Genomic DNA, 24,410 nt, shown 5'->3' with positions numbered 1-24,410 from the left:
CCAAAAATGAAAATATGCAGCTCATGCTATTGTACCCTGGTTTTTACCAGCATATTTGTCAAGCTCTTGTGACACTCCCAACAATGCCAGATTCCCTGGCTGCACCATCTCTATCTTCTACCTTCAGCCTTCAGGAACAGCTTCTAAAAGTCTCCAGCTTCACTTTAATTGAAGATTTGCTCCTGGACTCCAGAGGCTCTTTCATTTGAAACTCAAATGCAATCAGGCGGGGTGCAGACCATGATGCACTGTAGGCAAGGAGATTACCTTTCAGCCTAGCTTTCACCCATTGAGGATGCTAACAGGAAGAGGAGATTAGATTGAGAGCTTGAACTGGGTAGTAGGGAAGACTACACACCCCCACCCCCCAACACACATATGCACAAATCCTTACTGAACTGGAAGTTCACAGATCACAGCCATTTTGCTGGTGAATGTGTGAACCTCAAAATTGCCCTGCCTGGAAGAAAAGTCACCCATGAACACAGAGCTGGTACGGTTGGGGTTGGGTTTATGAAAGGCAAAGCAATGAAATCAATCACAGAACCAGAGTCTGGATAAAGGCCAGTTTGGCAACATAGTCAAAAACCAAATGAAGGGATAAGAAACCACTGCATCTAGTGCAAGATTTTGGAGGAAGCATGATCTGCTCTTCAGTGCAAGGCAGCTCGAGGAATTTTCTGTCCCTCAGTTGGTGACATTTACTCACTGAGTCACCCTGGGAAAGGTCCCTCACCCAATATGCTGCTGCACCAGTGTGACATACCTGAAGCAATGTGACATCTGTGCATAAACCAAGTCCAAGTCTCTGCTCATCATCTGTCCTTATCAGAAACCGTCACATAATTCACCAGAAATGCAAACCCTGCTCTGCAGAGCTTGAACACGGAGAAACCAGGCTGATAGGATCCTGAGGTCCTGCAGCACATCAGGACTTGAAGGGAAAGAAGTTACAGCTCACAGCGCTCCTACCTTCTTCACATTTGGCAGGAGCTGGCTTTTAAAAAAACACACAAACAAACAAACAAACCAACCAACCAACCTTTGAAGAGTTTCTTATTCTTGTGGTAATACTCATCTGGGCACTGACAGGATTCAAGCCAGACGTGGTTGAGGGAAGTCTGGAGTCATACCAGGTTTAGATCTCACATGCCAAGAGAGGTCAAGACCTAGCCAAGCCTTGAACAGATGACTTGCAAAGAAAATCCCAGGACACGGAGGAAGTGGTGTTGGTGGGAGAGTGCTTTTCCCTCTGACTTATTAGGCAACGCCACGTGACAATGCTCTGGTAAGTAATCGGAGCGGCCGTCATTCCTATCTGCTAAAGCTCAAAAGTCCACTGCATTTGTCCTCAGTAAAGGTCCTGTGGGACTCTTAAAAAGACATGGGTTGTAAAATATCTACCCTGGCTCAATTCCATCTTAGTCTCTTACACTGTGGTCATCTCATTGCTGTCCGCCCTGAGGGAGGATTTGAACTTTCCTGACCTAACCTGAAAATTGGTTTGGTTATGTGTGCACGTACAATTTCTTTTCCAAAGATGGTTAGAAAATTATTTCAACTTTGGAAGTCTTCTGTGTTTTCAAGTTAATAAAGTGGTTTGGAGTTTGCCGACACTGATTTCACTGTGATCATTTCTCTGTTTAGAGACTTTTACTGGAAATAATGTATGAACAGGTAATAACTATTTAAGCATTCAAAAGTACTGGATAGAACTCTGCAGATACCTCAGTTTTCATCAGTTCCTGGTATTACTTCTTACAGAGAAACACTTGGGCTGGACGTCTAGGAAAAAAGGGAAAAAGCTGGAAAAAACTTTTATCTGATTTCTCCCCTGGGAACTGACTGCAAAATCCTTCCCACTGGTTACAGAAAATAGTTCTTCACCCTGACCTGGTCCCTACCATATGATAACTTCTCATGCTGTACACTGACCCCCACAAGACACCATCACAAAATGGGTGCCTCCCAATTGGGGTAAAACAGCAGCAAAGATCTCATTTTAGTTCTTCCAAAGAACTGAAAACATCAAAAATCATGTTTTTGAGGCATGTAAGGTTTTTTTAAAAAACTGTTTCATTTCCAATTCAAGATGATATTTCAGATTAGGGGAGGAAGCAGAATGCCCTTATTTCTCATTTTGACATTGTTTTCATGAATGAAATAGTGGATAAGTCTAGTCATTGGCTCCTTGAGGGTCTCTTCAAACAAACAGGACCACCACACTGTCTGACCTGAGTGGTGATCAGTTCCTCAAAGCAGCACCTCACACACAGTTAATTCCTTGAAAACTTGCTCTTCCAAGAAAGCAAACACTGGGACATTTAGTCCTCATGGTACCACTGCAGCTAGGCTCCTCCAGGCTGGCCTGTTTGACATCGCTTCTGGGATCTCTATGATGATGCTGGACTCACAGCAACATTATGGGGAAGTAACCACAGAGCTCTAGTCTCCCTTCATTAGGTCTTGACTTCTACTTTGCCAAAATTATCTAAAGAAACATAACTGGAGTCCTTCATGATAATACCAGCAAATAATCCATTACCATAACAAGTCTGAAGTCAACTGCCAAGTCCACATTGGTACAAGAAAAATCTCTACTACAAACTATTTTTACAGCAGGAATATACAAGTGGGACTTAGTAAACATTTCTATTTTATGGCATCTTCAGAAGAACACCTCACTCCAGGACAGTATGTGAACATGCATTTGAGTTCCCCTGAAGCCAACGGACCTAAGCAGGTACTTCTAATTAAGCATATACTTCGGTGTTTTCCTGAATAGGGAGAGACTTAAAAGCAGTTCCACAGCCTAGTTCACTTTCTGCATGTCTCTCTGCCTCACAAGCTCGTAATTTCTTTTCAAATATCTTCTACAAATATCTCTTATCCTTCTTTGCTAATCCCCATTAGATTAATCTTCCTTACATTTACTGATTAGATGACTGAATGCATTAATTTCTTCATCACCCTATCTTTCTACACCCTGCTTTTTTGCCATCTACAATGCAGTTTTCTCTTGTAAAATACTGTACTGCACTTGTGTTGGGATGAAATACAGCATATGAAATCAAGTGTTTTAACTCAGTGAAGACAAATAGTCAAATAGTCACAAACAAGAATATGCATGTAAGAACATCACCCTAATACAACTGTAAGCTTAAAAAATTCCTGTTTTTAATGTATTAACCACACTCTGGTAGTCTTTCCTCTACCAGTGGTAATTTGGGATGTGTGGTTATCCTGTGGGATCTTAAGAAGCTTTCAGATGAAGCATTTATCAGCAGGTACCATTGTCCAGCTGCTGGTTTGCAAATCAAAAGCCACGTAAGTAGCTCCAGATCCAAGCTAGGAAAGCCTCTTGTGAAGGGGCAAGAGGAGGAATAAAACAAATTGTTCTCTAGGATGCTTTCACTGGGATCGAAAGGAAATATTTCAAAGGCCCTTACAGGATTTAGGAACACACATTTATTTCTTAGAGCGACTTAAACTCAAAAAGCTCAATGTGACTGCATTTCATACAACCCTAATATCTTTTCAGGCATGCCTGACTGCACCCACGTGCTGTTACAAGTGGCTTGGGTATGTGTGTGAGGGGTAGGGAGAGGTATGAGACACGTAAAATGAGTTGTGCTAGAAGAAATACCTCTGCTGTACAAAAGAAATACTGCCACACCGTGAACTTGAAGAAAAGGCACAAGGTGGTGGTGGAGCCTAACTCACATTTAATCTAACAGCAGGTACTCAGCAGCGGGGAGACCATGGTACAGTCCTGCTGCTGCCCAGGGGGTAGAAAAGGATATCTCCTACCTCCCAGCTTCCTGCCATGCTGTCAGGTGTGTGTACCCCACCCCCACAAGTATCAGCTTAAAAAAATCATCAAAAGGCTCATAATCTAGTTTCACTACCAGCTACCACAATCAGTTATATCCGAACCTAACCCCATACGTGCCAATAAGCTGAGTGCAGGGAATGCAGTAAACTTGCTGTTGAAGTGGAGTCTGGCCAACTGATATCAACTAAACCCTGAATATACTTTTTCCATAGCACATCCTCCCACCAGGTTTGCTGTGTGCATGCTCCTGCAAAGGAGAGGAGACAGGGCAGAAAATTCCCCCACCAGTCCTGCAGGAGCTGTATGACCTGGCTGTGTATACTGGACTCCAAGCATGCACAAGGCACCTCATTAACAAGTTTGTGCTTTTTAACTCCATTCCAAACATTTTCTTAATTTTTAGGTACTTACCTCATTTACTAGGGTTGGCTTTGGAGTCCCGAGTGTCAATGAAGGTTGGGAGAGTTAGGCATTAACTGGGATCCAGGATATTGGAAAAATCCACTGTGCCTTTGCATTACCAACACTTGACAAGCCCACCCTAAGGGTCAACATTATTTTGAAATCCACAACACCCACTTGCAAAGTAATGTTATTAGCCAGACCCAATACAGTGGGTTTTACAATCTGAAATCATACAGGCACTTTTTAAAATTTGACCCTTGAGTAATGCTCTAAATTTTAGCTCTGTTAGTTGTCTATTTAATATCAACGGCGAGACATAAAAGAACAGGCGCGAAAAGCCTCCAAGGCAGAAAATTGTGTAAAATCACAAATTCTCAAAACGGTCTGGCACACAGAAGAAAAACATACATACGTGGTTTAATGTCAAAGCCAGGGATCTAGAAAGCCCACTTAAACGCACACGTTCCCGCAGGAGCGCTCTGCAGATCTGAGATTTGCCAGAGTAACAGCACTCGGCTCTGCCTGTCCGTTTGTGCAGATGTGTGTGCATGGTGTTAGCTGCAGGCAGGGTATCCAGATCCACAGTTCTGCCAAATAGGGTCCTTTTTTTATTAGTTTTTTTTTTTTTTCCTTTCCCCCCAGCCATCTGGGTGGTCCGAGAATCAGACCCGAAATACCTAGGATCCCTTGAACCACATGTTCTAATCCCAGCAGAGTTGACTCAGTCCTTCATCCTTCCAGGGTAAATTGACTTCTCTGCTCTTTGTTGCGTGGGGGGAACTTTTGGATGAGATTTGAAAATTTCCGCTCTGTACAGACATTAAAAATCCTACATTTTTCTTCCAGTATCACCAGCCAGCATTTCTGCCATTAGTTTTTATCTCTCGGCACCTTGTGTTATTTGCTTCCCGTGGCCACTGGTAGCTGGGAACCCAGATTAACCAGCACCTGAAAAGTGATGTGCCACAGGCTTCATTTTATAAGCCAATGGGATGGATGGGTTTTGTCCATTTATCTCCACACTGGAAGGATTTCAGAGAAACACAGTGAAAATGAGGAGACAGAGCAGACTGATATTTGAGTATATGCTGCGGGCTGCAGCCTGGGCAGTTCATTAGTGTAGGGAGGGAGGATATGGCAACATGCAGCAAGTATCTGGAGGGATGTGTTACACAAGGAGGTGTGCTAGGAGCAGAAGGGTGAAATACAGGGGGAGAAAAATAAGTGGTCTAAGAAGGTGAACTGCATGGAGAGCTTTTTACACTGAGAAAGGATTTACTACAGGATACAGTCGAACTTTTACTCAAGTTCAACCAGGAGATACAGGACCAGAAAGGGGGAACCTACACACCCCTGTGCTGTACAGGACAAAGTGCTACAGAGGTGCAAAACTCTGCAACAGGTCTCATCATTTCTTGTCCTCCTGACTGTAAGAAACTAGTGAGAGGTGAAACACCAACTAGAGAGGGGATTTATTTAGGATTAAGAAAAAGGAGAGGCCAGGAGGAGTGATGCTCCACATTTAGACGAGAGAAAACTTGAGGAACAAATTTGTAATACTGGAGTTGAAAAGGACAGGAGACTGGCACTGAATGTTCATCCACTTTCACAGGATGCTGAAAGCAATGCAAAATGGGCAACACCGTTGAGATGGCCTCTGAAAGAGCCACACTCTCTGTTTAGAAACTCTTTAGAAAGCAGCGAGAGAATAGAGATCAAATAAATTTTTCCTAAAGAACAAGCTTAACAGCGGATAAGGTGGAAGCATGAAGTCACTTTTAATCTACTATAAAGTGAGGTAAGCAAAGGGATTATCACTTAAAACGTGCTGACATGAAGCTCTGAGAATGACATTTAAAAGCAATGGTGGATTACAGAGTGACATCATATTAAACGAACACAAGCCAGAGGTTTACATAAAAGACCTCAGAGATCAGGCTCTTGTTCTCGATACTAAAATCTCCTAGCTGTTTTTACCCTTCTGGTGGTCATTAGGCTAAATTAGAGCTGCAGTTTTTCATTCAGTAAGTTGTGGTGTCACAGCACCAGCAACTTGGTGGCCCAGATCTTCACTAGGTGCTAACAGGCATGACTCTATCTGAGCTCACCGAGGCCCCTCACTCCAGTGCGAAGCCACTGGCATCCAGCAACTGAAGATCCAACCCAAATGTTTCCATGTCCAATCTCTGTCTTGCTACATAGTTTAATGACTCTGAAACTATGCACCTTCACGTCCCTCTGGACTTCAGGTTTCAGTTTTTCAAAGTATGCTGAAGGCTATTTAACTAAACACACATGATGAAACTATCTTCAATTTAAGGAATAGCATAGATGTGCAAATCTCTCTCATAATGGAAAATGCTTGAAATTTGTTAAAAAGATTCAAAAGAGAAAGCTGTGGGGTTTTGTGTTTGGTTGCTTGGGTGTTGTGGGTTTTTTTACAGATTATTTTATCAGATTGGAAAAACCTATAGAAACATTCTAGCCCTGATGAGTGTTTTGGATTACGTCTGCCCCATTTTTTGAAGACCTGATCAGTCTGTCCTCCCCCCGAGGTCAGAAGATGTTAAGTGTATACCTTCTCAGTCTTTCGCACAGGTAGGTAGCGCTGTGTACCTCTTTCCTGATGCCTGACACAAGCCCCTTCTGGGGAGCTCAACGAATCACAGACCACTTGACTTTTCTTAGCTCTCAAAACATCAGGAAGGTGAGTATTACTGTAGCAGCATTTTAGCAATGGGAAAACTAAAGCACAGATGGAATTAAAGTCATTTTTCCAGCTCTCAAAACAGGACAGCAGCAGCCCAGTATTTAATCTATGGTCTCCCAGAGACGGATCAAGTGACCATCAAGTATTAGCCCTGGTAGTTTTACAGTGAGATCGGTATTGATAGTTCCCCACATCACCTCCTGTAGGTTACCAAAGAGCCACCTAAAAGCAACACACTCCTGCTAATTACAGACCAGGCAGAGGTTTGAACCAGCCTTCTGGAGGAGACCAGCCTCTGCAAACCATCGCGTACTCACACATTCTTATTTTCTTAAATAAATAAAAGAAGCATGTGGGAAAGAAGGGCACAGAATAAATTGGATGTGGGAGCCCCCAAACCTGTTTCCCAAATGAGCAATGTATCTATTTGGTGAAAGTCGTAAAACTTTGCAAAACACATAAGAAGGCCTCTCTGAGCAGCTGTTTGCTTTGACTCCGGAGGGAGCTAGCTCTATCTCCAAAGCAGCACAGTACCATCAATCACGACCTGCCAAAGATTTTCTACTCCGGTAGCAAAGTAAATATGAAAACACACAGGTTTTATTAGTGTGTACATTCTGTGGCTCAACCAAGCGGCGTCCTTGCTGCAGGAACAACCATTACCTGGGGTCCCATCCTAAACCACCTGATGGGATCACAGCTGCAGCCTCATGGGAGCCGTAGCCCACGGAGGTTAGCCAACGGCACTTTACACATGCCTGATAATGCACAAAGGCAGCTCCAGGAGCATGCGAAGCAACCAGCTCCCCTCCGCTATCCGCTGTGGTCACGAATCTCCCTGGCCGGAGGGGACGACCAAGAGGCCCTGGCAGAAAGTGGGGAGCAGTGGCAGGGAAGCGCTGGCCGGGCTCTGCTGGAGCACAGTCAGGGCCACGGGGCACTCAGATAATCTCACTGCAAAACTCTGACACCCCTTCACTGAGTGTGTTCCAAGTGAGATTTTTCAAAGGATTTCTATCCAACAAAACTGGGGGAGTTGTTGTGTGTCATTTTTTTTTTTTAAATAGGAACAGCAAAAGGCACATCTGTGACAATAGCAAATTCCAGCTCTAAAGCAAGAGACACTGGCGTTTCTCAAAGCACAATTATAAGATGATGATGATTATTTTTTATATGGCTAAACAACATATTTTCCCTTAACCCTACTTGGCCTCCCTTGGCTGAATCTCACAAAAACAACAAATGAAAAAGAAAACCAGCCTGAAACAGATATCCAACACAGAAAATCTTAGGTTCAACATTAAATGTGGCAAATTTGTAAACATGCATGACACAGTCTTTCTATAATGAAAAGTTCAACAGCCACCTTGCCCGCCTGGAATTACTTTGCCTAAACAGCTCAGGCACATTGGAACTGGTCCTGAAGAGGTATTCTGTAATTTTTAGCACAGTAGAAAGAAAACAAACTTCAACAAGGAGGGGCAATATGATCAGATAAAGAAAAAAAGTGTAGGCTGAATATCAGGGAAAATCTGTAATATATTCAGATCTCAGGGAAATGGAGGAAGATACATGATTAAACCAGATAAAATCCCTACCAGAGGGAAATTAAGGGCAACTCCATATTATTATGGAGATGGAGTCTTCTCTACGTTTAGGTCTTTGGGAAAATTCAGTCCTTATGAAAGCCATGGAATTTGTGACCATCAGCTTGGGTGTTGGGGTTTTTTTTACTATCTTTATGTGTGGGCAGAATAGCAACAACAATATTTTGTTAATAAATAATGTCAAAACTGCATCCTGAAACACCACCAGGATGTCGGTAGAAAAACAAGGCTGCTTTTGTTTGTTACACTGCGTAATGCCTGATGGGTTTTAACCACAGTTTTGGAGCTACTGTTAAAACGCTTCTTGCTGAGTCAAGCCTAGGCATGCTGTTTACAAGGGTTAGCCCTGAAGGCTCTTGCATTGGCAGGGACTTTTAAGCTGAGCTAAGGAGTTTTTAGTTATTTTTGTTGTGCCTTAGAAAAAAAATAGTTGAGAGTAGCTAAGCACACCTAAAGTGGGGAGTGGAAGGGAGCTGTCAGTAACCACCTGCCATACCTGCCAGCGGCTTTGCTCTCTAGGCAAGGGCTTGATCCTGCAAAGCTGACACTGAAAATCGCCTTGGTTTAGAGCAGATGGAGTTATTGCATCGAACAAGCCCCAGCAGAGAAAGCTTTTGTGAAGAAGCCTGCTAAAATACAAAATACCCCCTTTGTTAGAAAAGGACCTATTCTTGGTTCAGCTTTGAACCTGCTGAAACACCCTGGCTGATGACTATTGCTCCAGTAATGCTGATCTTCTTCCTACAACCAATGGTGCAGAGTGAAATTCTAACAAATCAATAAAAGCTGCATGCAGAAAATGCATATAATGCCCACCACTGCTCTTCCACTGAGCCTGGACCATCCTGTGCAGTGCAAGAGGCGAGGGTGCCAAAGAAAAGGAGTATGTGGCTCTGTAATTTAATGCATTATCACAATGGTATGCAAAATGAGTCAGAATCTCCAGATTTATTTTTCTGTCATTTCTTAGCTCCTGAGTGCTGTAGTTTGCAACCTTAGTGCTAAAAATGTTGCTTTGTGGAAGTGGTACCTCATAGAATTTATATGTACCAATACAACTTCATTTATTCATTCTGCCCTAATTCTATACTCCTGGAATAGATTTCATCCCATATTCAGTTTTACTCCATTCTGCATTAAATCCTTTTGCAGTGTCCACCGGGCTCCAGTCCTGCCTTTCTCCCCATCCTCCATATAACCACAAGCTCACGAGCATCAGAATCCAGGATGATACTTTAAGTCCACAGTATTCCTGTTGGTTTGCACTGCACAGCACTCAAGGATGATCTGAATGAGATACTTCATTTTGCTAGACCAATCAAGCCAAGCAAGCATTGTAATTCTGTCTAATTTTTTGTAATGTCAAAAAAAAAAAAAAGGTCAAAAAATGAAACATGTCCAAAAAGAGTATCACCAAATAAGTAAAAACAACAGAGTTTGTACAGAAAAGTGAGTTGTCCTAATGCCTAGAGAAACACGGAAAAAAACCCTCTAGAAGTATACTTCAGGGAAATACCAACGTGACCTGCTTCTGGATTATATATTTATGCATATAATAAATGCTCAGTGGTTTGGAATAAGACTCATGTCCTGAAAATTATTTGTCATGCTGCTTAACAAGGAAATCACTGAGATATGGAGACTGAGAACAGTGAGCAGATATACAACAAATCTTTCAGGCCTCTGTCTTGTCATGTGGATCTTTTATTACTGGAGTTTTCCATACTCCCTTTCATATTCTCAAGAAAAAGGTCCCATAGGTGGTCCTGCTCAAGAGAGCCTTACAGATGAGTTCCCTCCAGTCAGGATAAAATAACGTATGTTCTCATTAGGCCAAATGCAAACAGTGATGAAGGGGAATGTGCTGCTATGTCACATCGAGCAATCAGGAAACAAACCTTTGACATAATGCAGCAGGCAGATAATAAGACCCCATAGTTAGCAACAAATGAGACTACACTTAATTTGCTGTGCAATGTTCATGTAATTAGATAAATTTGGTACCAGCAAGACAGCAGACAGCTAGAATATGGGCTTGATGAATTGGGGGCTCTCTGTCAGGCTCTGATCACATTCATCATAAAGCCAAAACTCAGTGACAGATTTTTTCTTCCAAACATTTGCCGTAATTTTCTGGAGTGAAAATATGCACATGCCTTTTTTTTTTTTTTTTTTTTTTTTGAGTTGTACTTTAAACAAGATGGATTTCTGAACCATCAGGATAGAGTACAAATTTCTAGAGGCTCAACTGTGCCTGCGGAGTCCACCCATGCTATTGAGCAAAAGCCACACAACCACTAAGTACGTTCTAGTCCAGCTTTACCACCATGATGTTCTGGATGATTTCACATTGGAAATCCTCCAGTAGAGGACGTGAGCACTATGCTATCACCTCCAGCACAGAGACTGGAGGAGAGAAGACAGAAGCAGAACAAAAACTAGAGGAAGAAAGGGCAGAAGATGAGGTTACAATGTTTGCAGGTAAGATTGAAAGAGAAAAACTGGTTGGGAGACTAACTCCACAGCTGGTAAGAATTTTCCCAGTGTGGTTGTGCCATAGTCCAGGATACTTGGACATGAGCCAAACAGAAGTGGCATTCCCTTGGTCCTAAAAAAAACCCACAGCCAAGAAGCAGTTGGCTGCTCAGCTTTGGTTCTTCACCAGCCACAGAGGCAGCCTTCAGTGCAATGCCCAGGTAGATTCAAAGACGACTGCGTTTCCTTTTCTAAGACCGGCAACCAAGTTTTCTCTCCAGTACCTCACAAGTCATTTTTATGAGAGGTGCTGCTGGGAAGGTGAAGGATTCCAAGGAAGAAAGGCAATAGGTATTTGCCCACAACTCTACCCAAACACTAAGCAGGACACTCTTGGTCTTCTGACATACAAATGTGGTCACTGCTAAGACTGTGGATTATTAATATTGGCACAGATGAAGTGAAACCTGATCTGCCAGCACTATACACTTGGCCAAGGTTGATTAGTTGGACAACCCCAATATGATAAAATACTGGCTCCTGTCACTAGAGGATATGATTCACAGGCACATAGCACCAGCAGAACATCCGGCTTCGTGGTCCCACCAAAGAAACTGCTGTGGAGCCCCAGGGCACATGCAGTGCACCCAATCCTTCTCATGAGGAGTGAAGGGCAACTTTGAGCAGGGCACACAATCTGTGCCAAATGTCCGAGCATCTGCCAGTCCTCTCTTCTAACCACTGCCTTGAATATTGCCCCTTTCAGAAGTCAGTGTGTGCTTTGTTAGCCAAAGCTCTGGCTTCTTAACTATCTCCCAGTATGTTTGGTTTTTTGTTTGTTTGGTTTTTTTTATTAATCTGTCTTTTTTCTACAGTTTTCATATGTACTTGCACACAGGACCAGAACTATTTCATACAGCCCCCCTTAGCCCCCCACCCCATTCCCATGCTAGCAATCTGCTCTGTCTTTTCCCCTTTGCACACAGCATGGAAGGAGCTGCTCTGCCCCTTTAAACATCCAGTCAAACTGACTGCCAGCCAAAAAGACAATGATTTGTCTTCTGGTAGGATCCAGGGGAATGCCCTATCATTTTTTTCCTGCAGCATTTTGGAAGCGGAATAAAGCCCTGGTAGCTGTGGGACTCCACATATCTCCTGGCTGCCGCCGTCTGCGTTACTTGCCTCCCGGGGACTGTTCCCCGGCTCACACCCAGCCAGAAAAAGCACAGCTCTACAAACAGCCCCTGCAAAGCCAGGTGAGCGCTGACCCTGGCTGGATGGCGAGACCACAATGGGGCTTTGGGGTTTCCAATGAGAGTTTTTTAAGTGATGAGCCCTATTTGTTCTTCCCTTGCTCTTGCAAATTGTTTCCGTCCCTTACAAGTTTCCCCACACCAAGTGCCCTAGGATCCATCCTTCAGCTGATGACTGAGCCCTGTGTTACAGCCATGGGTTGAGGGATTTTGGGGCGGCCGTGGGACCACCAATCCCATCAGGCTGCCCCTCACCTCCCATGGGGATAGTGCATTTCAGGGACAAGGAGAAACCCCTCCGCCTGCATGGTCATGACAACCTCTGCTCACATCCCTGCTGGGGCCTTTTTCCCTGCCCTGATCAAAGCTTGCAGGAGGTGAAACCAGATCTCCCTACAAACATCCTCCAAGGCATCAAGGACTATTGCGCTGCCACATCCTAGATGAAGAGATGGACCATGATCCCCCCTCTCAGGGTATAGTCTCTGACCAGTGCCTGTGCTCACTTCCCATCACCTGCCTTGGGGAGAAGTGGGCTCTTGCGAGGAGGTCACCACAAAAACCCAGGGTCCTGCCCCTCCGGAGCAGACACAGACACCCGCGTGAGGACCTGCCTCTATACCACATTGCAGAAAACACCACCCAGCCTGTCCTGGCCATTGTCTGGTAAAATCAAACTGAATTACAGAATTCCCATTAGACTTCTGCTGCCATCCCCCAAACCGGCGGGCAGGGAGGGACGGTACATGAGGTTTCCAAATGGAGGAATCGGTGCTGGGTGTTCACCAAGATGGTGTCAGAAACGACCCGAGCATGGCATAATGTAAGAAACACCAGGGGTGCAAAAGCACAAGTCAAGTGTGTCCCCAGGACGTCAGCCAGATAACAACACGGAAGCCCTGTACTCCCATCCTGCTGCTGTACGGCACTTCTATAGGTTTAATAGAGCTGTAGAGCATTTCTGCCAGGCAGGTCAGTATTGCCACTGGATGGGGACAGTGTGGTGGAGGGTGGCCAGTGGGGCCAGCCTGCCAGGAGGGCTGTGAGTCCCTGGGACCTTAGCAGCGGGATTCGGCGTACCGTGGTGACTGATGTTTTAGCAAGGCACGGGAGTGGATATGCAAGACTTACCCATGGATAGCGTGGATAGAGTGAGGTTCGTAATGGTATCGTCCTTCCTGGTGGCGCATGTCAATTGGCAAAGGAGCGTGGAAGGCCGGAAAAATGTGCTGCGGCACTGTTGAGGGGAATAGAAGAAGAAGAAAAAAAGGGACTTCAAAAACTTTTCCTTTCCTTTTAAAACAATTTCAAAGGCACTAAATCTCCATGAATTTCAGAGCAAGAGCAGTGCAAGACAAGGGGTCTTCATGATATCAGCGCTATCATACACCAGAGAAGTGGAATGAATAAATAATCAAAGTCATGCGGAGAAATCCTACATCTTCGACATAAAAGATCTCCAACAGGGTTTTTGACAAAGACAAGCAGCTAAGCGCTCTTTGAACTTGAGGAGATTATAGGAAGCACCAAGGAAAACTAGACTTGCAACGCAAATCAGACTCAACAGAGCCTGGCGGGATCCAGACCTGCGTCGTCCCTCAAGCCTGGAGTGGCAGCAAACACCTTTCCTTAAGGTCTGTACGCACAAGTTGGAAATATTTACCTAAAAATGTAACAGCGAGAGCAGCGCTAATGCAGACTGTCTAGGCAGTCAGAAGAGGCTCAAAAGTGCCTACTGCCAGGTTCTGAGAGAGGAGCCCAAATTGCTCTCACTTGTAATCACTTGAGGCCCTATTTTTTATTCATTTGAGAAGCTTGTTTCATCTTTGATGGAAAGATAAAGTGGTCTCAAAAGGCAGAGAACACCTACATTGACTTATTAAATCGACAGGTTTTAATATTTATTATTGACCCCAAAAGTTAACAGCGAGAATATTTGAGTGAGCCAAGCTGATGGCAAATTCATCAGGTTATTTCTCCATGCCACCCCCGACAACACTGCCTGGCCACCTGGGCCTTTCATGCTAAAATTACAGAAGCTAAAGAAGTACAATTAGCAGAGACTCGATAACGATACTACTGTACAATCGCCCTCTGATACGGCTCATCACATCTGTAACTATGCCGCTTTCTAGATTTGTACCAGCAGTCGGCTTAAAGATAAAAGGCTGGTCTTGCTCTGCCTTTACAAACAGAACTTCTTCATTAAAGACTAATTAATATTGTCGCAGGTCTTCCCGTTCACTCTCCGGCTTCTTGGCCATTCTCTGTAACGGGAGACTAAAAGCAAAACAAAACCAACCTCCTGAGTAAGCCCTTCAAAACCCACTCTGTGCTCAGTATTTCACTGTGACTTGCCTCTGTGACAGGTAGCATCTCTCTGTAGAGTGGGGAAGCACCATCCAAAACCAAAGTGTCAAGGCTTGGGCCAAGTCGCTCGCTGATGCTCAGCAAACTCCAGAAAACGCCAAACTCTTTTGCTATGAAAGACTTAAAATTCAGCCTTTCGCATCTGTAACTCCAGCTGCAACAGAGTTATACTAACTCTGTCCAGCGAGGCTGTGCTCCTTTTGGGTCCGTCACGCAAAGCCTGTGTGAAATCCCCGTATATGTCTTTCCCGGCATATCAGCAAGAGGATCTGAGGCTCCTACTCCCATTGCAACGTACAATCCCTGAGCACAGCACGGCACAGGCACGTCAGCCGGGCTGCTGGGAGAGGTGAGAGACTACACAAAAACAACCCTCCTGCCAACTCTGCTGAAAGGCGTTAAGCTAAGGTAGTCGGGGTGGAAAGTATTTAAGGCTCCGCAGCAGACTTGCTCTCCGTGCTCCAGCGAAGGGCTGGCACCACACACTACCTGATACACTGGGAGCATTTTTGCAGCTCGCCTAATGTCAGGACACAGTAGGGTAACTGTTAACTGCCTTCCCCCCTTCTGCTCCCCTCCCTTCCTCTCCCAAAAGCAGTTCAGGGAGAGAATAAACTTGCATCCTTTAGGATCTGCTTTAGCAGAAGGAAGATCCACCCTTTAACCATCCCTTGTAGGGGCGATCTGTTCCATAAGGCAAGGAGACTTTATTTGAAGAGGCAGCCAGTGTTTTTCCAGGTCAGAAATACAGCAGAGTTCAGCCATCACATCCCATTCCCTGCTCAGGCAGCACCGTACAGCCTCTGGTCTCCCCAGACCACACTCAGCCCAAACTGCTGCCAGGATGGGCAGGCACCTAAAGCTGCTGTCTTCCTCCCTGGGGACACTGCTGTCCCTTGGCTACGGCCACAGCTACAACCCACTGCTGCTGTGGTGACCAGAGGGAGTGGGGCACAGAGGTTTTACATCATCACATACCAAGCACGGTCAAAAAATCAACTGTCCCTGCACAGACATCTGATGCCAGACAGCACAAACATCTCCTCCAGCCTGAGCCTCTAGGCTGGGCTTCCTGTAGCACTCACCCCATATTTATGCCATACAAATAAACCCAAAGTAGCAGGGACTCTCCTGCGCTCCTTCGGCCAACCTACACAGCCCAGCTAGTGGCATCCCTATAGGTGAAGTTTTGGGAACTCCCAAAACTAGGTGTCCACTCTGCCTGTAATGGGCAGGGTTAGCCCCCAAACTGCAGGAAAGTGTGCGCTGACATGGGCTGAAACTGTGCTGGCCATCACGGTAATGTGTCAGTAATACAGAGAGTGATACCCTAATCCTTGGGCCCATTCCCTGGAGCAGTCAAATTTACTAATAATGGTGAAACTGTTAAGAATAACAGGTCAATATGAATCTCTTAAAACCCAGGGCAGTTATGTTTTATTTTGTAACTGTGCATTTCTGAATGATTGATTGGTGAGATAATATTGGAAATTATTGTGCTAAAAGAGTCTTTCCCTGCCACTCAGGAGAGCTGGGAAAAAGAGAACACAGTGTTTGCTGCCTGGCCTCCTTTCCTAGCTATCTGTTGGCATAAACACATCTGAAGTGAACATCTCCCTCCTCAAACCTCTGATTATTAATGGGAGAAAAATTTCCACATTCTTCCTCCCTCCCACTGGCACTGCTGGTTTGTTTTTAGCATTTCATCCTATTTGGACCACAGGACAGTCAGCAATGCCTCTGCCTGGGGCGCCTGTTTCACTCTGTCACTGACTTCCAGCCCCGCCACATGCTCTGTGCTTTGCTGCAGCCGAGGGCGAGGGGAAGGGTTGTGTTTGGTGGCATCCCCTTGCAACGTCCCACTTCAGGGCTCCCCCTCTGCTACCTTGCCTGCAGCAGCACCAGCCAACCCTACAGGCTCCAGTGGCTGGTGCTGTTCCTTTTTATTCTCTTCCAGGTGCTTGGTCAGAAATAATGAATGGTTTTATAGGCAATCAACTACCAATTCATAAATGTCAGCCTGGCTCTGCTTCTTGTTGCCACCCCTCCTGAAAAGGACAGTGAGCTGGCAGTAGGACAGCAACACATGCCTTTAACAAAGATGGATGTTTTACACATACGAGTTAAAAAGACAATTATATTCAATTACTTCAAGTAAGTCACGGTGATGTATTCCTGAATAGCCACAGGAAGGGCAATATGATGATTAGGCAATGAATTTGCCAACTTTAATCTAATCAAGGCAATCTTTTGTTTAGCATTATCTGCTTTGCGGTGGCAGAGGATTTACCAAACCCAGGCAATCTTTGCAGATTTAACCCCAAACCTGCCCAATTAGCACTAATGATGATTGTTTTACACAGAGGGAGGCAGGTTTTAGCAGAAGGCCTGGGGAAAGCTTTTGCCCAGGAAAAAGTTGGGCCATGCCAAGCCATGCGGTACGATACGCTGGGGTGCAGAGCCGTGACATGGCACCTCCAAAAGTCCCCTAGCACTGGAACAACAGAGAAGCATTTTCTCTGGGTCCTGAGGAAGGAAAACCAAAGAACACATCAAAGCAGCACCCAAGGGGTAGGGAGAATGGGAAAACAGGGTGTTTGGTACAGAAATAACATGGCTCTTCATCAAGCCCGTGGCACACAGCTCCTGGGGTGAAGCACAGCGCAGAGCAGCAGGGCTCAGCCGGGAGGCCCCACCTTGCACCCAGCCGCTGCTTGTGCAGGAATGCGTCTGCTCTGCCGTGCTGTTTGATAAGGGGAAAGACGTTGCTACCTGTCCCCACTTGTTGGAGCTGATTTTCTGGCCAAGGTTTATGAGCAAGACACGGACCTCCCACTGCTGTATTCTCATCCTCTTCTATTCAAAGGCCAGCCAACCCTCTGGCTTCAAAAAGAAAAGATATGAAGAAGAAATGGAGGTTTAAAGGGGATGTCCCTTTGCCGAAAATCCCAGGAATCAGGGAGGGAGGCATCAGAAAGAGGCATTTTTGGAGGATGATGCAGGCTTTTGATTATCTCCAGAGATAAACCTGTGCTTCAAGAAAAACACAGACTGCACATATGAGTTTGTACAGCAAGCAAAGGAGCCGTTTTGACATCACTCACAGCAGCACCTTTTTTTAAGCCCCCAAAAAAAGAATTAGGAAGGGTCAAATAAGCTTTCTCTGTTCCAAACACTTCAGCCTACACACGTGATCGCTCAAAAAAAAAAAAAACAAAACACCAAAAAAACCCCAAAAGCAGCAGAAGAAAAGAAATCAGACCCCATGCCGCTGAATCGGGTTTCGTTTGCAGTTTGCTTTGACAAAAACAATTCCGAAAGCCCTTGGGAAAGCACTTAAAGGATGTCTTCTGTTCCCACTGGCAACTGGGGTACTGCAGCAAGACTGGCTGGAGAGACACCCTGAGAAGCAACCCCCACACCCTCTGTGCCATCTGATACGTACCGGGCTCCTGCTGCTTTATCTAAAGCACATGTGAACAGCGCAGGCCACCAGGTGTGCTTGGTTTTCCTACTGATGTCCAACAGTCTTCTGTCAGAACAAGCAGTCCAGGCTGTGAGTGAGCTTCTCTGCCATCAGAAATACAGTGTAAACACTTTGCCATCAACAGGGAAAGTCAGTTGTTGAGGGGAAAAGGTAGACGATTGCTGTCTGAATAATTCAGTACCTGTAGTTCTTTCCTCAACAAATTTGCAAAAACACCCATAAAAAAATCAACATTTTTTTAAAAATATATTCCTTATAAAAAAGGAAAAGCAAATACTGACTTCTTTGAGATCCCTTTTGGCTTGATTTTCTGTGATTTTAGTGATGCAGGGGACACAGTTTTCATAATGGGATCACAAGCTACCTTGCAAAGGCTAACAAAGCTTCACCTCTCCTTAAGAAGAGAAGCAAACATGGATTTGAAACACAGGCCCTTTTTATTTCTTTTTTTTTTTTTTTTTTTTGACTCAAGAGGGGTTGAAACAGGGTAAGGTAAAATAACTTGCCCAAGTCTACGCAGTCAAACGAGCAGGTTCCCCAGTGAACCTCAACCACAGCAGGCAGAAAACGCAACTTTATCTCTAAAAGGATTTGGAGCCCCAGGCTATTGGGTTGATTTGGATTAGTGGGAGAAAAACTTCTCCAGACAACAGCTCACACACTCCTGTCACCACGGTGTTATCAGCAGTTGTGCACAAGCAGCTGGCACAAAAAAAAAAAAAAAAAAAAGTGGGAAGAGGCTTTCCCAGAAGATGCTGGTGAGAGTCCGCGAGTGCTTTCTCAGCAGCAGCGCTGTGCTGTCACGGGCCACATCCCTGTCACTGGGGGTGGCAGGATGCTGCTTGGGGCCACACAGCAGCTTGCAACAGCTTCTGCTTTTTTTTTCCCCAGGTTCAGATTCTTAGAAAAGGATAACAGGAAAGTTAACTGCTGTTTGCACTAGGCACTACATAAAAACCTCGAAGACATGACAGGAGGCATTTGCTAATTTTCCCCATCTCCACAGCAAAGGCCCTTCTTGCTGCCCGCATTTCCTTCTGGATGCCAAATATTACTCTCTTCTCAAGGACCAGGTTAAAGATACAACAAATATGAAGTGTCCCTCACTCAGTCATCACCCTGAGAAGCCCAGAACATCAAGTGAGAAATAAATTGTAGGCAGCATTTGTTTTGGTGCTATACTTTTTAAAGTCCCAATTTTACTCATCCACAGCATACATATTAAAAGGACTCTTTTTTTTTTGCATCCAACACCTGTGGTGGCAAACATCGGGTTTGTTTTGAAACTGCAAAGAGGGGCTCGTGCTTTGCTCCCCAGCCTTCCTGCAGCAATTTTCCTCATGTCAGAGCTCCCCTGGCCTCGGTGGGCTTCTGAGCATCCCTGGACAGTCTTGGCCTGTGAGCAGGGGAGGCAAACCCAGCCCCAGGCGACTTGAGTATGTGTGTGGCTACTTGACTCCCTTTGATAGTCCCTCCTGGGCGTTTCAGTGTTGTACTTGGATGGCCGCCCCTCCAGCAAAGTGCTGCAGGGCTGTAGGTGTCGGCAAGGGAGATGTTTTTGTGTTTGTGTGACGTCCCCAGAATAATGATCTCGCTGTTTAAGTGAGTTGAGCGAATGAATGAGCACAAGAAAAACATCTTTGCTGAAAGCACAGCCAAAGTTAATGCACCATTAATAATGGCCCGGGTGAATTATTGGAAGAGATAATAGGCCTGGGGTCAGGGAAGGTCTGAGACAAAGAACGGGGAAAATTGGGTCACAGAAACATGACAGAGCAGATCACGCTGATGTGCCTGTGGGATTCTCCTCAGATGAAGTCATGTCCCACCATGCAGAATATTAAGGGCTTTTCAGGGAAAGCCATTCCCAGAACCACCACTTGGATCGATAGGTGGAGGAGGGGGAACAGACACACAAGGTTTCAGTAGCTGCCACTTAGCTCCCCACCAGCCCCCATTTGAGAGCTTCACTTTAATGTTGTTTAGATACTTTCCAAAATACACCAACTGCATGCCTACCTCAAAAAGGGATAATTATGTGGTTGCTATTTACACCAGTCTGCATATTTTCTAAGCAGAGAGAGGTGTCTGGGGGAGTACCTGCATTCCCCGAATGGCAGCGCTGTGCATTTCACAAAAAGCTCTCTCAGGTGTTTCAGCAGCCCCGCTTTTCTGCCTCCAAAACTGCAGCGGACCAGCCGTGGAGCCACAACCTCATCTCCCACCCCACCAGCTGCCCGGCTTCACAGCACTAAATTACTGACGAGCCTCACTTTGTCAGAATTTCCCTTCTTTAAAGTAGAGATAATAATACCACCCTACCTCAGAGGTTTGGTTAATGTTTATACAGCACTTTAAAAATGATGTGGTAATTAAGTGCTCAGTATTATTATATCAACGTGTATAATGATTCCAGCAGACAGCACTACAAACAGGGCTGCACCGTGTGTGCTTTTCTTTTGTTTAGCTTGTTAGCATTTGCTTTGGTTTTCATACAGCATACTTCAATTATTATTGGTTAATTATTACTTTGTTTTATTACCTACTCAGTGGCTTTGACAAAAATAAAAGAGGAACTACGCAGGTAAAATAATAGTAAATATTCATTCTGGCCTGCTATGAACGTTATAGCAAGGATAAATGGGAGGCAGGCTCCCACCAGCTCACCTACTACAGGGGACCCCTCTCCTGCCCCAACTACTACAGGCCATTTTGAAATGCATTCAGCTTCAGCCAGCTGTTTCGATCCAGAGGGATGCAGAACCAGTTTTCTCTTCCTCTAACATACCTAAATGAAGAAAGATGGTGGAAGCCCAATTTACAAAACTGTTTTCTCAGACAATGCACATCAGGATGCTAGAGAAGGTAATGTGCTTAGTTTAACCATGGATTTGGTACAGCAAGCCAGGCTTCCCATTCGGGTAAGCTATCAAGAGCACACAACTAACTTCTGTTTGATAAACAGCTCAGGTAATGGTAAATACCTTGTAGGAGCATTGGAAGAAGGATCCTTGCTAGCATGCAGAAGTGTGAAAAGTAAACAAGAAATAATAAAAAATACATTGCCTGTCACCCATAAAATCACCAAAAAAGCCTCAAAACAAGCATTTTTCTGCTCAGACCTCAAAGCGTCTGCAGGACAAAGGCAGTCAGTGTGACTTCACTTTTGGAGAAACTCAGGTGCAGTGAGGAGCAGAGGAGAACAACAAGGCGGCTTGCCTCGCTGCTTGCCTCTCCTGCAGCAGTACTGCAGGAGCCCCCCACACACATCTCTGCCACGGAAAGATGCAGGAGCTGCTTGTTTCCCTACCAGCCAGCAGCGAGACCGCACAGGCAGCTGCTCAGCTCCCTGTGGTCCACAGACTTTGGATGCCCATGTGGATGTGGTAGTTCCTTTATGCAAAATAAAGCCCATTCCTGGGGTTACCTGCATAATAAAAGCCATTATAATGGCCATGAGACACAGAGAACATCTCCATCAGACACTGCAAATGCAAGGCTGCCGCTCTCCAGCATCCCAGAGGAAACCTCCTTGGGAGCCATCACAACAACCATCCATCCTCTTGGGGATGGCCCAGAGGAGTTTATCCTCTTACAAAGTTTATTCTAGTGCTTCCGCTCAGGTGGAAGAACAAAGAAAAAGTCTTTTGAAGATGCCGAGGGCTGCCATTATGCAGCTCCCAACCAGGACACAGGCACTGCCGGCACATGGCAGGTAGAAACGCGGTCCTGGTGGCCACGCAGCCAGGGAACACGTCTCAGCCCGGCTGCTGGTTTTGCATTTGGGCAGCGCTGCTGAGCCGCAGGCTGTGTCCAAAAGCGGGGCAGGCAGGCAGGCGTCTGCAGAGCGAGCTGGCTCTTGCAGCTGGGATATGGAGGTAAGATTAGATCAGCGAACTCCCCCTGCAGCCCCGTGGCCAACTGGAGGCAACGCCGAAGGAATTTGCCCATAAATCTCCTCCCCACCCCAAGAAGGAGGTGGTGTGCTTAAATGAACTCAGACCCTAATGGAAGTAGGATATTCTTGTTCATCTCAATGTCTAACCCGTCCTGAAGCTCCTGGCAGCTCTCCTCAGCTCACTCCCATACACCGCCTGACCTTTGTTAAGGGCATTAAACCTGTCAGTCTTTTCCTGGGCAAAAAAGCTGGAATAATTACAGTGAGGCTAAAAATGGCCTTTCCCTCTACATGGAAAATTTAGATTAAAAATGTAAGAGTTCACTGACATTTTCTACGAGAACACAGAATTGTCATTAAGAAATCAAACCCTGAAATACCTCAGATGCTATCTGCCACCTCTGAAAGACTGCGTGAGGGGCTTTCTGCCTTAGCCACTGAAGGGCTGGGGACAGCTGCTGCTGACGGGGCTGCAAAGACCCCAGGAAACCCTGCAACGTCCTCCTATGAAGTAGCTGGCTTTGTAGCACACTTCAGGTGTCACCAGAAATGGGGCACTTCGCTTCTTGATGAGAAAACAGGAATTTTCTGAAGCCGGCGGACAACCCACATGGAAAGCTCTGGTTTTGCTCTCGTAAAACAGGTTGTCCTCAAAACTTGCAAAAACTTTAAAATGGTGTTGGGAGGACAAATATATTCACATCTATAGAAATATTTTCAGACATGCAGGTGGGGCATCTATGACTAAAGGCGATGCATTATTTATTATTCTACAAGAATTCCTGGGGTCTTCAGGTTACTGATATGTGGTAGCCTTAAGGGGAAAAATCATTATTTTTTTACACCTCTGGGAAAGGTAAATAAATAACATGAAAGCAGAGCTTTCCTGCAGCCAGGGGGAACCCCATGAGCACGAGGAAGTCCTGCAGCGGGGTGCCTAACAGTGAAGCTCTGATGGCTTTCCAAAGAGCAATAATTAGAAAAGTCTCTGATCAGCCTTGCTGCCACCAGCCACCATCTTCAGTCCTAAATAGCCTGAGCTGGGGGAAGGTTTAAGGCAGAGCAGTTTTCCATCAGAAAACATTTTCCAGGAACCTGCAGCTGCTGTCAAAAGTGGCACAGAAGAGATCAGGATGGTTTATGATCTATTATATTTTACACTACACGAAGAACGTGGAAGTGATGAGCTTGAAATACCTTGACTTTATTACAACAATATCTGCCAACATGGGAAGTCTCTGAAAGAGATAGCTGAGAATTTTTGCTTCCTGGGAAATTAAAAAGAAAATAAAATTGCCTTTTTCTGCTAAGTAAGCATTGAATTCTTCTTTGGGACCCCATGAAATCTGAAACATCAGCAGCGTGATGGCACGTGGCAACCTGCCCCACTCGCGTGCTGCTGCTGCAGCCGCCCGGGTCTGAGTCTCTGAGCTGCAGTGTGCAGGGCGGCTGCTGAGGCACCTCCGCTCCAGCGCTCCAGGCTCATCCGCATCCCAGGCTCATCGCTAGGCACTGTGCAGGCACAGTGTGCCAGTGTGGCTGGAACAGGGATGAACAACAGGATGCGACTCCCATCTGGGATGTGCCGGTCAGCCCCACCACACTGGATCAGGAGTTTCTACCTCCCCACTGCAGATTTCCAGAGTGAGACTTTCCCACCAGTGTCAGTTTTTTATTAGATGGATGAGGAGCTACGGCTACCAAACAGCAGAAAACAAACCCAAAAGGCCTAACACAGCTTATTAATTCCACAGGTCTTGAGCTGCAAACGTTGAGAGTCTTGAAAATCACTTAATTGCCAGGCTGTCAGGCCAAGATGTATTTTGAGGATGCTGCCAATCTGACAGTTATTAACAAACAAAGAGGCCACAAGCCCCAACTGCACCAAGATCCTTGTTACTTCTACTCATGTGCCGCCTCCCAACAGGAAGTACTTAATAAGAATAATAATATCCCAAAAGGCCAACCTACGGCAGTGCAATTAAAAAGCTTTTCTGTCTCACTTTGAGGGGGAAAAAATGAGAGGGAAATTAAAATCAGACAGGAAATTCCACTAGAACAAGCTAGCTTATGTCCTAATAACCCAGGATTGTGCCAACTCCTCTAGAAGCAGAGAAAGGAAAGAAAAAAGAAAAGAGGGAAAAAAAAAAAGGGAAAAAAAAAGAAAAAGAGAAAAGCAGCCCTCCAGACTGACTCAGATCTGAGGCTACATTGTGGTTCAGCTGTGGCTGCAATTCTAAAGGGAGAAAGGCAGCGCAAGCGAATAAAAGGCAGTTTGCTTTTCGGGCAAGTTGCTGTTATATAATGTAACTCTTGTATGAAAGCGCGGCCACTGCCGCTTTGTCGAGACAAGACACAGCCCGATAAGCT

General features: G+C 45.3%; 1 protein-coding gene across 2 annotated transcripts in view; it reads right to left on the bottom strand.

Moving 5' to 3' along the window:
* Positions 1 to 24,410, bottom strand: part of GLI2 (GLI family zinc finger 2) — a 199,924-nt gene that overhangs the window by 56,399 nt on the left and 119,115 nt on the right. For both annotated transcript variants that reach the window (XM_005432460.3, XM_027804507.2), the window contains exon 3: positions 13,417 to 13,522. In XM_005432460.3, the coding sequence (XP_005432517.1) occupies positions 13,417 to 13,522 (106 nt within the window). The remainder of the gene's footprint in view (positions 1 to 13,416; positions 13,523 to 24,410) is intronic.

Source organism: Falco cherrug, chromosome 8, assembly GCF_023634085.1.
Source record: "Falco cherrug isolate bFalChe1 chromosome 8, bFalChe1.pri, whole genome shotgun sequence".
Classification (NCBI taxonomy): Eukaryota; Metazoa; Chordata; class Aves; order Falconiformes; family Falconidae; genus Falco; species Falco cherrug.
This window is presented reverse-complemented; position numbering and strand designations above follow the sequence as displayed.